Source organism: Colias croceus, chromosome 25, assembly GCF_905220415.1.
Source record: "Colias croceus chromosome 25, ilColCroc2.1".
Lineage (NCBI taxonomy): Eukaryota > Metazoa > Arthropoda > Insecta > Lepidoptera > Pieridae > Colias > Colias croceus.
The window spans coordinates 2,036,790-2,052,874 of NC_059561.1; the positions used below are offsets into that span (position 1 = coordinate 2,036,790).

General features: G+C 33.6%; 1 protein-coding gene across 2 annotated transcripts in view; it reads left to right on the plus strand.

Annotated features, from left to right (window-relative positions):
- Positions 1-1,162: 1,162 nt before the first annotated feature.
- LOC123703271 (ATP-dependent RNA helicase DHX30-like) overlaps positions 1,163-16,085 on the plus strand; it is a 28,844-nt gene continuing 13,921 nt past the window's right edge. Inside the window, exons 1-8 of one of the 2 annotated variants that reach the window (XM_045651217.1) lie at positions 1,163-1,399; positions 1,731-1,880; positions 2,369-2,567; positions 3,075-3,292; positions 6,909-7,001; positions 7,347-7,394; positions 8,322-8,466; positions 14,736-14,931. In XM_045651217.1, coding sequence (XP_045507173.1) covers positions 1,291-1,399; positions 1,731-1,880; positions 2,369-2,567; positions 3,075-3,292; positions 6,909-7,001; positions 7,347-7,394; positions 8,322-8,466; positions 14,736-14,931 — 1,158 coding nt within the window. In that variant the 5' untranslated portion in view covers positions 1,163-1,290. Of the gene's footprint in view, positions 1,400-1,730; positions 1,881-2,368; positions 2,568-3,074; positions 3,293-6,908; positions 7,002-7,346; positions 7,395-8,321; positions 8,467-14,735; positions 14,932-16,085 lie in introns of those variants that run through there. The other variant, XM_045651218.1, reaches the window with a different exon arrangement.

Here is a 16,085-nt window from a genome sequence, read left to right on the forward strand (position 1 = left end):
TCACGCTAAAACCAGTGGAGCACTGCGGGAAAACCGCAGGGCACAGCTAGTATTATAAAACATTGGAATTACAGGTTTACACTTTAATCATGTAGCGATAGCAAACCAATATAAATTAATAAATATAGTTATGTACTATAGAAACTATAATAACGTTATTAAAATCCATTATTATTAGTATTATTAGTAGTTGTAGTAAGTATAAATTATAATACTTAATACTTACCCAATTATATTTTATACGATGAGAATTGAGAACTACACAATACAATATATTACAAGAATAGCCATGCATTGATTACGTGAAAATGCGTCAGTATACTTCCACAATTTCAAAATACCTGCATAATTATTAATTTATTAGTATCGTGGAACCTTTGTTTAATATTGCGAATTTATTTATGTACATAAAAGTTTTTTTTTTATCTCAATCGGCGAAAGAATTTAAAACGACTAAGAAGGCGAAAATGTAATACCTAATAACTGGTATTTCTTGTTTTCATTAATTTGTATAAATGATTAATTAAATAAGTAAACCGTTTATATTTAAAAAATCATGTACTTACGCCACAGATAATATAAGACATAAGACGTAGCAATTTACTAATAAGCCTACAGTCTACACGAAAAAGAAACATAAATCGAAAATTATAGCGACATAGCGACTAGCGTAGGTATTGTGAGTTTTTTAAAAGCTTAAAAGAGTACCTATACAAGTATACAGCTTGTTGTACAGTGAACAAAAAATTTAAATACATAATTTATTATTTATGGATGGTACTCTCCCGCGTTTTCTTATGGACTAAAAAAAATAACAGCTCTTACCAACTTGTTAATCATACTATTTGCGACTGTTTGAATTATATAAAGAAATGATACTTGTTAATAACATTATAAAAATACAATAACGAAGTCTACACTAGAAATAATTTATAATTATTTTTATTTATCACAATTAAGATCTTTTCGCCTTAAAGATGCAATTTTATTAATCAATTAGACCTTTTATCAAAATTTTGTGGGCATTATGTGGAACGTATTTTCCGTCGTCCCAAGTGACATCACTCAAAAGTCAACTGTCAATGTGCGTAATGTCAGTGTCGAAGTTTTTCGCGAAATTTAAATTACTTTATTTTTAACAATAATTTTAAAATTAAAATATGATCAATAATATAATTGTAAATATAATTTGAATTGTCTGTGAAGAAAATGTACAAGTTTTAAGCTACGAACGATACCTATCTCTTCTTGAAAAATTAGGTACAATAAAATTGATATTATTACATAAAAATGTTTTTAAGGAGAATTTTCATTTCGAAAACTAATAACTGTAGACATCTCAAACTTCTGAGACATACCAGTAATGTAAATTACGACATAAAACATCAGAATTACAGCAGTAAGTTATTTCACCTTTATAACCTCTACCATTATTATTGTCATATTGTTTTTAGTTTTGCTGTATTTATAATAAAACTAGCTGTGCTCCGCGGTTTTACCCGCAGTGCTCCGCTCCTGTTGGTCTTAGCGAGATGATATATAGCTTATAGCCTTTCTCGATAAATGGGCTATCTAACACCGAAAAGGATTAGCACGTTCAAACAAACAAACTCTTCAGCTTTATAATATTAGTATAGATAAAATAAATCTATTTAGTATATTTATATCTTCTATTTATTAATCCGAAAGGGATAGTCAAAATTAAAAAAAAAATTATTCTACTTTTTCAGGCATACCTCATTGCCAAAATGTTTGTGCAAATAAAAACAACAGGATACCACAGAGGCTTACAACATATTCTTATCTGATTCATACTAAATATTACTCTAAACAACTAAGTGATAGTTTAACAAACGAACAGAAGGCACAAGAGGAAAAAGGTATGTCTTACTGCCTGTTGAGACTATTTTTATTTTTATTGATTAATGTTTAATTAGTTTTAATACTATTGAACATAACAAATGTATTAATTAAAGGACTTATTAATATTAAGTGACTTCCTCCAGACAACTAAATTAACATATATAAATTAAATCAAAGGGCAATAGAGAAAATTCTTTAAATCATTTATTTCTATTTTAATTTATTACCAACTAGCTGTGCCCCGCGGTTTTACCCGTATTGCTCTGCTCCTGTTGGTCTTAGCGTGATGATATGCCTATAATTTTCCTCCAGAAACGGGCTATCTAACACCGAAATAATTTTTCAAATCGGACCAGTCGTTCCTGAGATTAGCGATTAACTCTTCAGCTTTATAATATTACTATAGATTTTGTTCTAGCATTTCACATAGTAATATGTAAAATAAATTAACAACACATGCCAATTATCATTTAAAAGTAAACAATTATTAAAAAATCTGTTTCAGAACTAAACAAAATACGTGAATTATTCTCACAACCGAGGGTAACGCTAAACGAACTTGCAAACAAAACTCCAGATAAGATATTCGATATACATTACAAGCAGGCCTCTGTCGCACCAAAGGGTAGTAAAAAGAAAGTGCAGCAGAATGACTGGACATGTACATATTCGTTTGTTTGGCCGGAAAAAGCTAAGTTTGAGGGGTAAGTTTTATATTTGTTGCTATTACAAAATATTGATACATAATGTGGTCACAATATGTCGCCAGTGCCAGTGTAGTGTTTTAATTTAACTTAAAATTAAGTTTTTTTTTAAATTGCCATCTGCAATCAGTTGTTGACTATAAAGGTACAAGTCCGAGACGGGCCCCAGACCGCAAACTGCAACAGCAAACTGCAAGCGACACCACTTTTTTCTATGAATATCTATGAATCGCTGCGCGTTGCGTCTGCAGGCAGCAGTGTCGCCGCGCTTAGAATCAATTTCATAGATGTTCATAGAAACAAGTGGTGTCGCTTGCAGTTTGCTGTTGCAGTTTGCGGTCTGCGGCCCGTCTCGGACTTGTACCTTTAGCAGATATTTGGGTCAGTATATTTGGCGGTTGAAGAATTATAGCCAGTGCCCTAATTTCCTGATTTAATAGCTGTAAATTATGTACCTGTAAGAATATCTACTTACCTGTACCTTTACTGTTAAATATAACTTTTCAGTACAGCACTATCAAAACGTCAAGCAGCTGAAAAAGCAGCAATCCAATCGCTTCATTGGCTCTACTTAAACAGACGGATAAACAACAAAGGCGAACCCATATATGATAGAGATGTTCTCGATGAACTGAAGAGCACATTGAATAGTCCTATTGAAGTGTCGATTAGTGACAAGTCGATGAAGGCTGTGGATAAAGTGTGGAATGAATATGAGAAGATTAGTAAGTTTTATTGTTGATTGGTAGAAATTGATTTGTGGTGTAAGCCTGATATGTAGTTACTTATTATGTTAAACTAGCTGCTCCGCGCAGTTTCACCCCGTGGCTCCACTACTGTTGGTCTTAGCGTGGTGATATATAGCCTATAACCTTCCTCGATAAATGGGCTATCCTAACACCGAAGAATTTTTCAAATCTGACCAGTAGTTCCCGAGATTAGCGCGTTCAAACAAACAAACAAACTCTTCAGCTTTATAATCTAATATATAAAAATCAATGCCACTTTTCGTTGTAATTCCATAACTCGAGAACGGCTGAACCGATTTCGATAATTCTTTTTTTATTATATTCCTTGAAGTACGAGGATGGTTCTTATGTAGAGAAAACGTTAATATGTACCACGGGCGAAGCCGGGGCGGACCGCTAGTATTAGTATAGATTAAATTGTTATATTGATAATTGATATGATTTTAAGAGCAACTATTAAAAATATGTTATAATAATTCAAAAGTGTTCCTAGAAGAAGTCTAATAGAATAAATAAATGTTTGAGTTTGAGGATTGTAAATAAAATACGGAATTTTTCAGTATAAGGGCCGATTTTTCAATGCCCAGATAAACAGCTAGATAGACTTTATTCTTCAGTTAACAAAATATTCAATTTTTCAATAGACGAATAGGACATATCTATCGAATAACTACGTTATTTGAGGACTAAATCTATCTGCTCCTCCAACGGCCAGATAGCGTGCTATTCGACGATTAGACGTTTGAGTTGACAACTGACGCGTCAAATTTGGGATATTTTCGTATGTAATAACATAGAGCGTAGAATTTTTACAATAAAGCCTCTTTCTATAAAATAATTATCAATTAAAATCATATTGAAATTGATGTTTTTGATAGTACCTACTGATGATCATGCCATTGAAAATTTGCCGGACGCTGCCTTTATGTCGTTTCCATCGTAAATTATATAAATTTTAACACAAATTTAATCAAAACTCTTTACTCGAATCAAAACAATATTCAACAATCATAGAACCAAGAAGCTTATATCTAATACACTGGAGATTGCACTATGACCAATAACTTGTAACAAGAAAATATGATCTAGAATGACGTCAGTCATGTTTTTTGTCTCTTTCTGTTGAGTGACCACGCTGGTTTGTAAATTCAGGATTTTTCAAAATAGAAAAAACTAAAAATCATGGTCTATAAATAATAACGACAAAGGTATATTTTTTAACAGTATTTATATTATAATATTATGGTCATACTTTATAGGTACATACAATTTTAATTGGTATAGAATGATAGTTTTAAACAACTTTTGGCTACAAAGCTTGGATATGAACCGATATATAGCATTAACATCCTTTGTAAATAGAGGAAAGTTGTGATTTGCATCAGATGCTGTTTACCAAATTGTAAGCTACTCAGATCTTCTTTTGAAACGCGTTGCGCCACGGTCTGCGTCACGTCACGCCACTGGTCAATTTCAAGCCAAAATCATCAAAGAAAAACTGTTTAGCGGCCTTGCACAAATTTCAGCTAACTTTACAAAGTTTATTTTTCAAAAGGTATTTTTTTCTGGGTCGTAATCCTCAGTAACCTTGATGGGCACATATATTTCTTTTTATTTTACTTTTTGGAAAGCTGAAATACGTAAAACAAAAAAATATAAGGTAAGTTAAAAAAGTATAAATTTCAATGTAAAAACGAACAATCTTATAACTACATGTGAGTGCAATACCGATGTCGTGTGTTGTTTCATTACTAGTAACAATCTTTAAAATGGTGTTCTAAATTTTCATCATAATATTGTTATTACAATATATTCTCCTCGCTATCCATAAAAACTCGTCATCATGGTTACCTTACTTGTTAAATTTGTTTATTGAAAACTTGTTGAAAAATGATAAAGTATTGGGGAAATAACAAATTTAACATGACTGCTTACTAAAATGATGCTAAATTAGACAATTTTTGCCATTGAAATGATTCTAAACAGGTAAATGCAGGAGTATTGAGGAATATTGTAAATAACGTAAATATACACTTGCCTGTGAAATTCTATGCCAGAATTCGGTGTCCAAACGCTTCTGCAATTTTGCACAATACAATGCATTCTTTATATTCGGAAAATATTCATTAAATAAGCAACAATATTAACTTAAATATTCGAAGCGACGCAATTTTTTTGACACACATGCCATATTGACAAAGTGAGAGTTGCTACAATTTTATTATGGTGACTACCCATAATCAGGGAGTATCGCTTTTTAATAATTGGTTCAGATACTTATTTTATTTAGCATAAATAATAATTGTCTCATCCAACAATGCTTCTGAATGACGTTTTTGGCAATTTATCAACAAACTCATGTACAAAAACTAACCTTTTGCACAGAATATTACAGCATACATAGTAGCCTTGGGAAAACTTCGTATTAACAGTGGCAATACCAAGTTAGGTGTGAAAGTGATAAAAAACATGAACTGGGCAATATTTTCTTGTTACACGTCAGTGTTCATACCGAAATCTCCAGTGTATTAGATATAAGCTTCTTGCATAGAACACAAGATAAACTTAAAATGCACTCCTGACGTGAGTCATAATGACGGTTGTTGACATATTGCAAGTTGACTCTATCCCGCTCTAACCTGACTAATTTAATATGTTTGTTTCGCCACTCCAAGAGCAGAGCTGCCAATATGGAAATATTTGGTCAGATAGTTATTCATCAAATAAATCACGATTGAAAAATAGGCGAGCCGTTATGAGTTAGATAAGCAATTGAATAAATCTATTCGAGGGGTAGTTATTAGACTGTTTATCTGGGCATTGAAAAATCGGCCCTTAGTGCAATAAACCTTTCAATTACAGAACTGTATTTTTCAAATTCAAATAACAATTGAAGACAGACATGCAAAAATTTATTTCTGGTATAAATGATGGAGAATAAAATTTAGTCAGTAGTAAAATCTAATAAACAAATATTTGCATCTATACATAATATAATAAATCTGTAGAAGGGTCAATTCTGTACATTGAAAATATTGAAAAAATAAATAGCAGGGGGTGTTACTGGATCGATACCAAGCCCAAATATGTGATTAGAAAAATTTTTGTCTGTCTGTCTGTCTGTCTGTATGTTCAGGCATCACGTGAAAACTAACGGTTCGATTTCGATGAAACTTGGTATAATTATTCCTTATTATCCTGGGCATAAAATAAGATACTTTTTATCCTGGAAAAATACGTAGAAAAAAAATAAATCTTAATTTTTCTTAATTTTTCCGCGCGGACGGAGTCGCGGGCGGAAGCTAGTTTAAAATAAATTTATAGTATGCCAAATATTATAGCTACCTATATATTATATTTATTTTTACAGAATTGATATGCGAAATCCATACTAATATTATAAATGCGAAAGTAACTCTGTCTGTCTGTCTGTTACTCAATCACGCTTAAACTACTGAACAAATTTGCATGAAATTTGGTATGGAGATATTTATATCGAGAAAGGACGTAGGCTACCTTTTATTGTGAAATATGTACCACGGGCGAAGCCGGGGCGGACCACTAGTAACCTATAAATTTATCTACTTTACAGAATCAATATATGATACAACTTTCAATGAAGCCAAACAGAGGAGTTACAATTTCCCAATAAGTATAAAAAAGGACTCTACAATAGATGAAAATGGTAATTATTTATTTAGTAGCTGTGCCCCGCGGTTTTACCCGCGTTGCTCTGCTCCTATTGTTCTTAGCGTGATGATATATAGCTTATAGCCTTCCTCGATGAATGGACTATCTAACACTGAAATAATTTTTCAAATCGGACCAGTTGTTCCTGAGATTAGCGCGTTCAAACAATCTCTTCAGCTTTATAATAAAAGCACAATATTAGTATAGATTTATTCAGAATATCTAACCGATAGCTGTTTTTATTGTATTTTGTTTTATATTATTAATGGTTGTTTTTGCATGATACTTAGACTTATAGATGTTTTTTTAATTAATTTTGTATTATATGTTTTTGTTGTAGATGGCTCTGAAGATCTCAGTATAGACAGTGAACAGGATGTCCTATCAGGTATGTAGCAAAAACCTATCTTTAATCTTAATATATATAAATCTCGTGTCACAATGTTTGTCCTCAATGGACTCCTAAACCACTTAACCGATTATAATAAAATTCGCACACCATGTGCAGTTCGATCCAACTCGAGAGATAGGATAGTTTTTATGAAAAAAAAACGTAAACCTGTAGGTACCACGGGCGAAGCCGGGGTGAACCGCTAGTTTTATTATAAATATTAACATAGGTAACACATCTTAATTTTTCTGTTTAGCTTATCTGTCAGTTAATATAAAATGTCAAAAATATCTAAATCAAAATCAGCGTTTTTGCAGTGAAACTTCTTTAGGTGCGTTGAGAGTAAAATTTCAAGGTCATCCGTCATGGCACGATTTTGGTATCTTTGAATATTGCCTAAGAAGTTTCACTTCTGACACGTATGCTCGGCACACACGCTCATTTTTTATTAAGTTTTAATTAAAATAACTCTTCTATAATACTTCAAAATATTTATATGATATATGATAGATATATATGATATATAGATATATGATACTAGCTGCTCCGCGCGGTTTCACCCCCGTGGCTCCACACCTGTTGGTCGTAGCGTGATGATATATAGCCTATCTAGCCTTCCTCGATAAATGAGCTATCTAACACCGAAAGAATTCAAATCGGACCAGTAGTTCCCGAGATTAGCGCGTTCAAACAAACAAACAAAAACGACGTGTGGCACTCGGGGACTGCCGCGGTTGCGCTATTGCATGCTATGCCTTCAAGCCACACCTCCGCCCGTCGGAGTGGGGAGCGTGAGGTTTTTTCGTTACGGAATTTCTCGATTCGGTCCCCGCGCTCAAGGCCCGCGATAGAAGCTATGCAATAGTTTAAAAACAAACAAACTCTTCAGCTTTATAATATTAAGTATACATAATTTTTCAACAGATTTCAAGAAACACGTGCACCCCGTGTTTGGAAAAACATTAGAGCCGCCATCTTCCACAACTCTATCGAGACGAGAGAGGAATTTAAACAAAATGTTTGAACATTATGACGAATCTCTCACTCCATTGCCGATTGATCAATATTCGTGAGTTTATTTATTTTTAGCAAAACCAGTGGTTTGTCCCAGCTACAGGCTACGAAAATTACATATAAATCTGCGCATAGCTTGCGAACGGCTGAACCGATTTCGTTATTTATTTTTTTTATAATATTCCTTGAAATATGAAGATGGTTCTTATGGAGAGAAAACGTAAACATGTACCACGGGCGAAGCCGGGGCGGACCGCTAGTTTTGTATAAAAATACATACATTAAACCAATATCACACAGGCATTACGTAAATATACAACAGTGACACAATTTTTGAAATAATTTTGGTAGTTCCTACGTTACGTTCCTAGTTTAGCGCGTTCAAACGAACAAACTTTTCAACTATTGCTTTAGATGATTATCGTTTAAATGTCCTTGTTTATAATAAGAGCTAGCGCCCAAGAGCAACTTTTGTCTCCGCAACTATTTTGTCTCTCCCATCAACTCTATGGGGAGTTGCGTCGCTACGTGCGCGCACTTTCTTACTAGCCCATAGAGTTGATGGGAGAGACTAAATAGTTGCGAAGACAAAAGTTGCTCTTGCGCGCTAGCTCTAAATATTATGAATATTTGTCTTTCTTTCACATGAAAATGGGGCGATTTTGTAAAATAATTTTTCGTCTCGATATAGTTCGAAGGAAAGTTAAGTCCCGTGTCCCCGTAGTGGGTTAAGGGGCAGATGCATTATCCATACATCTGTTTCACTGATCGATTTTCTTACAACAAGTAGGTGATCAGCCTTCTGTATCCTACCAGACTGAGGCATTTTTTTTTTCTTTGTCTCCACCGGTAATCGAACCCAGGATCCCTCGGTTCTATGCTCACGCGTCAACCACTGTACCGAGGAGGCGGTCAGGTTCGAAGGAGCACACCATAAAATCACTCCTTTACGAAGTGAAAGAGAGATAAACAAACACAATTTCGAATTTACAATATTATTAAGCAATAGCTCGCGGTTTTACCCGCGGACGAACCCTCGAGCAAAATCAAGTAATTTTATAGCTCATTTGTTTTTCTGACCTTTAACCTTATATTTCTGTAAAGTTTCATCAAAATCCGTCTAGTAGTTTTCACGCGAAATAGTAACAAACATCCGTACATCCATCCATACTTACAAACTTTCGCGTTAACAATATTACTAAGGATTATACTAATACACTTTTACCTCAAACTTGTATCACTGGGTTACCCACATGACCCCGATGTTTCTGCGAAAGTCACTTTCTGACCATAATATAATACAATGACCGAATAACCGAGTTACCGATTCTCTTTAAAGTTATACGTGACATGCTTTTATTTTGGCGAAACAAAAGGAGAACCTACATTGTTTTGTTAAAGATATATTCGATCATATTTTGGAATACATTTGATTATGTCTATTTGGTTTGAGATATTTGCTTATGTTGAAAAACAATTGACGATCTTTTTTGAAGCTTGGTTGTGGTGTAATTACAAAAAAATATATAAGTAGTACAAGTTCAAATAATATAGTAATGGATTTTATAGATTACTTCTTAATTCCGTTTTTGTTTCAAAACAAATAGTAAAAATATATAGATACTTTTTTTTGAAGTGAAAACTTCTTTAGCGGCATTGGGTATAAAATCTTACTCGCGTCAGGACACGTGGCCTGATCGAAAAAGCGTAAGACTTACTTTTTTTTTAGCCCTTATATTCCATGCGTAAGATGGATACCATTCCAAAATATCAAACATGCTGAACGTTAATAATCAAGTTTTCACTTCTGCCGGCACTCCCGGAGTGCAACCCGTCTTTTTTTTTTGTAATGTGTTTTTTGTTTTGAGTTTCTTTGTGTAATGTGTTGCCTTTTGAACAGATTTCATTATTATTTTATTCGAAGCACATATTCCAATTAATCTTGATCATGAGCTTCAAAACGCGTTTTTTTCTCACCTTTTTGTATTTCTTTGGCAAAAAGAACTGTTAGAACTAAAGTGATATCATACAAATATTTTTAGTTCAGACGGGGATTTTTATTTTTATTAAATCAATACAGAATAGACTGTACTTTATAAATTCCAAATTGTATTGACGTAATTATAAAGTAAATACGCATGAGGATTTTGTTTTAGATAAACATCAATGTTTGTTTTACATTAAAAAATAATTCTTGGAATTACATTAAACTATTGTTTGATATTTATATTTGGACTTATGTAAACATTTTGACTTTATGTAAGTTACTAGCTTTCCACCCGCGGCATCGCCCACGCATACAAAGAAAAACCCACATAGTTCCCATTCCCGTGGGATTTCCGGGATAAAACCTATCCTATGTCCTTTCTCGGGTATTACAACATCTCTATACCAAATTTCATGCAATGTTACTGCATGGTTCAGTAGTTAAGGCGTGATTGAGTAACAGACAGACAGACAGAGTTACTTTCGCATTTATAATATTAGTATGGATATATAGGTGTTTTGTGGTAAATAAATGAATCTGTTATTATTTTAAATGTTTTTAATTGAAATAGTGTCTAAATTCACCTTTAAAATGATTTATGGTTAAATGTTATCTACTGGTTCAATCAATACACGTAGGTACTAGCATTGTTTCCAAAATCAGATATAATTTTTATACACCATAAAGTAATGTTTATAAGGCCATTTTGAAGGCTGTTTGTTTTATAACCTAGCCGCTTATCTCTGCTTCGCCTGAGTTGATCAAAAGTCGCAAGAATAATCTATACTAATATTATAAAGCTGAAGAGTTCGTTTGTATGTTTGAACGCGCTAATCTCAAGAACCGTCCGATTTGAAAAATTCTTTCGGTGTTTGATAGCCCATTTATCGAGGAAGTCTGTGGGCTATTATCATCACGCTAAGACCAACAGAAGCGGGGCCACGCGGGTGAAACCGCGGAGCGCAGCTAGTAAAAAATATAGCCTATATTTATGTAAAGTCTAACTTACTCTTTAGTGCTTCTAAAAGTAAAAATATTTGTTTAATTCGGACTATAATTTTAATATCAATCTTTAAAAACAAAATATCTTATGTTTTCTCAATTCTCTTATAATATTAGTTTAAATCTGGGACAGTCCTATTAACCTGCGACCTGCGTTCAAACGAAAGCGAAAGTCTTTTGAAATCGAAAGTGTGACGCTTCTTACGATTCAAAACGTCACTTAACGTCATTGTGACGTCACTGTGACGTTTCATTTTACGTCAAGACACAGAAAGCGGAAAGCGAAAGTGTTTAGAGTTTAGACTATTATAGAGAGTAATATGTGTGTGTTGAAAGTTATGTTGGGATGTTGTGATATCGAATTTTAGTAGAAAGCGTCTAAATATGAATTGAATACGAAATATAATGTTCTAAATGTAGGTCAGTTGTATCATATACGCGGTTTCTTATCAGCCTTTCTAATCACATCTACCCTACTTGCGGATTTCTCCAATATACATGTGTCAATTGTTTCTATAAAGAATGATGCTATTTGTATAGGTACCCATTTCATTTGCAAAATTTCTCGTAGTTTCTAAAACTATAAATTTTGTAATAACTGGAAATCTTTAACTAATCCTCCTTAAAAAGGGGCCATCCATAAAGTACGTCACATGTAAAGGGGGGGGGGAGGGGGTCGACAAAGTGTGACATGGTGTGACAAGGGGAGGGAGGGGTCCTATGTTTCGTGACATCACATTTCAAAATACTAATCATGTAATTGGAAATATAAATTAAACTAAAAAATATGTCCAACTCATAGAGATAGAGAGATGCCAATCGCTTGCGCTGAGTACGAAACCTGGTGTCTCATAAAAATTTACTACACGGCCGTACTACCCGATCGAACGTTTTGTTAGCTTTAGTATGTTCATTATACATTGCGGTATTCGAACTCCGCGTTTGAATAGAGTCACGTACAGAAGAAGCATTGTAAACTATTTACATAAATTATTGTGACTGTCGTTCTGTCACATAATAAAACCAAGAATCACTGTACGTAATATTGTTTTTGATATTTTAGTAAGAAAATCGTATAATTTTCACTACTTACCGATGGTATGTGATTCCATTTGACTTAAAGTTGCTGGTTTCACTTCGGTTTTTACAAACTTTAACGGAACAACACGGCATTGTCAAATAATACCCGGCCGACGGTCGAACGTCAACTGAATGCAACAAACAGCATGTGTTCTTTTTTTGGGCATATTGCTGCGACACCGGCCCCGCCCCCTAACCATATCTCCCTTTAGTTTCTGTGATCTGTGGTCCAACTCTATCTTAAGGGCAATACGGTTTAAGTTGTTTGGTTGACAATTTATATTTATTCATTAGTTTATTTTTTGCTATTGTTTCAAATATTTGATATCCTAAAAAAGTACTTAATTTAAATAGAAATAAGACTAATTTCGGAACTGCTGTATGTGACGTCACACTAGGGAGGGGGGGGTCTCAGAAATGTGACCACCTGTGACAAGGACGGGGGGGGACTCAAAAACTCATGAAATTAGTGTGACGTACTTTATGGATGGCCCCAAACCCTCTGACACATAGCTTCCATACACTTCAAATGAACCTACGTCACAGTGACGTATACATGACGTTGACAAGCGAAACGCGTCTGACGTTTCGGTTTTCACTTGAACAGCGTTCACTTTTGTTTCGCCACAGATGTTGGATGGTAATAGAAAGTAGGTCATGATGTTATGCGGGCAAGACGTCATTGAAATGATGTTAAAAGATGAACTCAATTTTTGGTAGTGTCGTTGATAACGTAGTTAAAGCTTGTGGGATTAACTATGTAGGATTTCAAACAACTTTTAAAAGTAATAATTATTTTTGATTCGATTATGTTTGTTAGGTTGAGAGTTTAATGTTACTCTATAAATAAAATGAATTTACAAAGAATATTAAGCTGCAAACCTTGCATCATAATTTCTCATATTGTATACAATGTAGTATGAAATCTATATTTGGCTGTATAGTGTATAATGTACATATATGTTATGTTGGTTACAACCCATAGAAATATCTTTAATCTTCCTCAAACCCACGAATTTTTATTTTTCCAACAAAGCTACAACTAATTTAGGTATTTGCTTAAAAGCAACCATCTACAATAGACATGTACCTTCTCAGTTAAATTGACTATTATCTTCGCGACATTAAAACTGGCATAACTCAAAGCAAAACAATCTTACATCCTCATTCTCTACTTGGAAAAGTTCTTTTGAAAATGTACCTATACTGAATACTCTATAAGTCTATAGCTTAAAACTTAAAAGGATGTTTAAATACATTAACAGTAGACAATAGATGCGTACAAGACTAAAAACTTACCATTATCTTGGCGACATTAAAAATGACATTACTTAAAGCTAATTCTAAACAATCCTACATCCTCATTCGCTACTTCGAAAAGCTCTTTTGTCCAAGTCGTGACAGATAAACAAAAAAACCCATCATCGTATTATTTATCAGTGATTTATGATACAAGGAAAGTTTACTATCTGCTCGTTCATCATGCTCTGTGGTTAACCCAGAATTTATTATGCCCGTATCAATTAGCTTTACTAGATAAGCGTTGGGAAAACCATATCGTGTGTTAATTTTCTTAATGTAAATGAGCGTTGAAAATCGATTTGATAGGTATGATAATTGCCTGTTGAAATAGCGCAAATGTCTGTGGAATAGGATTGTAACATGGACTATGAGTTGTGGTCAAAGATTAATGGATGTGTAATTTTATGAATGGTTTTTTTTATGATTTAATGTAGGATATAGTTTGTAAGTATTTCTGCAATCTAGATAGATAATCTTCACCTTCACGTGAACCTACTTTGGTTTAACTAAATTTACATTAGTCGTTTTGAGAAATTTTCCTACTTTTTACAATGACAAAATGTCTAAATTATGTCAATGGGTAGGTATCAAGAATTATTTTTTATGTGAATACAATGGTGTGAAGACGAAGGATTGAATTACTTATAGGAAAATATTCTTTATATAATTTAAATTATAGTTAATTACGGACAGTTTTTTCATTTCATTTTACCGGCTCATTTCATTTTACTTTTACTAGTTCGCGCCATTCTTCATTGATCATTGAATTAACTGCAGCTCGAAATATACAACTAGCGCCATCTACAACTTACTACATAAATAAATTAAAATATGCAACTACAATTACAATTATCTATAACTATGCAACTATAATTATATATAAATAAACGTCTTTCAGCGGCCCAATAACCAAAACACAACATAAATAAATCTTATTACTTTTCAATTTTCAGCGAGCAAATAACAACCACGCTACAAAACTCCCGCGTTCTAGTTATAGTAGGAGCGGCAGGTTGTGGTAAATCGACTCGAGTACCGGCGGCCATTTTGAGGGGTTGTGGGGTTGGAACCACCGCGCTAGTGTCGGAACCGAGGAGGGTTGCGGCTATTGGTCTAGCGCAGAGGGTTGCTGATGAAATGGGGGAGGGGGTAGGTTATATTTGACATATTTGGTGTGACATTAATTACTATATTTTTCCTCCAAAATGCCACATATTAAGATATACATATTTTTCACTGTTTTTAAATTATTATTTTTAATTTATATGTAAAGACTGTGATAGCAAGTGTATAAACCAGAATCATTTTAAACTATTGGATCAATTTTACTGTGATATTATTTCGGTTATGCAATCATCAGCTGAAAGAAGTTTTAATAATAGGAAAAAATGTAAATATAAAATAGTTGGTTGGAATGCTCACGTTAAACATTTTCATCTACTCGCTAGGCAAACTTTCTTGGAATGGGTGTCCTACGGTAAGCCGCGTTCGGGATACTATTTCGATGCTATGTTCTCGGCACGTAAAGAATTTAAGACTGCACTAAAGTATGTTCAAAATAATCAAGACAAAATAAAGTTAGATATTTTAGCTCAAAGTCATTCTACCGGTAATTTTATTGAATTTTGGAAGGAAACTAAGAAAATGGACTACAAAAACGTTTTACCTGCATGCGTAGATGGACAACAAGACCCTAAAGCTATAGCTAATCTTTTCAGGGCACAGTTTAATACGAACCCTATAGCTAATGCAAATGGTAATGTATCAACTTCAGCTGAGACCGTACGATCAACTGAGAAACGTAAGCTAAGTAATAATATCATAACATCTAGGGACGTTTCTCAGGTGATTAAAAATATGAAGCGCGGTAAGTCACCGGGTCATGATGCTCTTAGTATGGAACACGTTTTATATGCTGGTAAAAACATCTACCCTGTTCTGGCTCAATTCTATACTCTCTGTCTCAAACATTGTTATTTACCTAAGGATTTAATTAAAACTATAGTTATCCCTGTCCCTAAGAATAAAACCGGTAGTATCTCGAGTGTGGCTAATTATCGACCTATCTCGCTGGCAACAATTGTGGCCAGGATACTTGAAAAAATTTTGCACTCTAAGTTGTCACCATATATTAATATTGACGATGCCCAATTCGGTTTTAGACCTGAATTGGGAACTGATATGGCTATATATACATTAAAAGAAATTGTTAACTGTTATAATAATCAGAATACTAGTGTTGATGCATGTTTTTTAGACTTAAGTCGTGCCTTTGATACCTTGAACCATGAGATATTATGGAA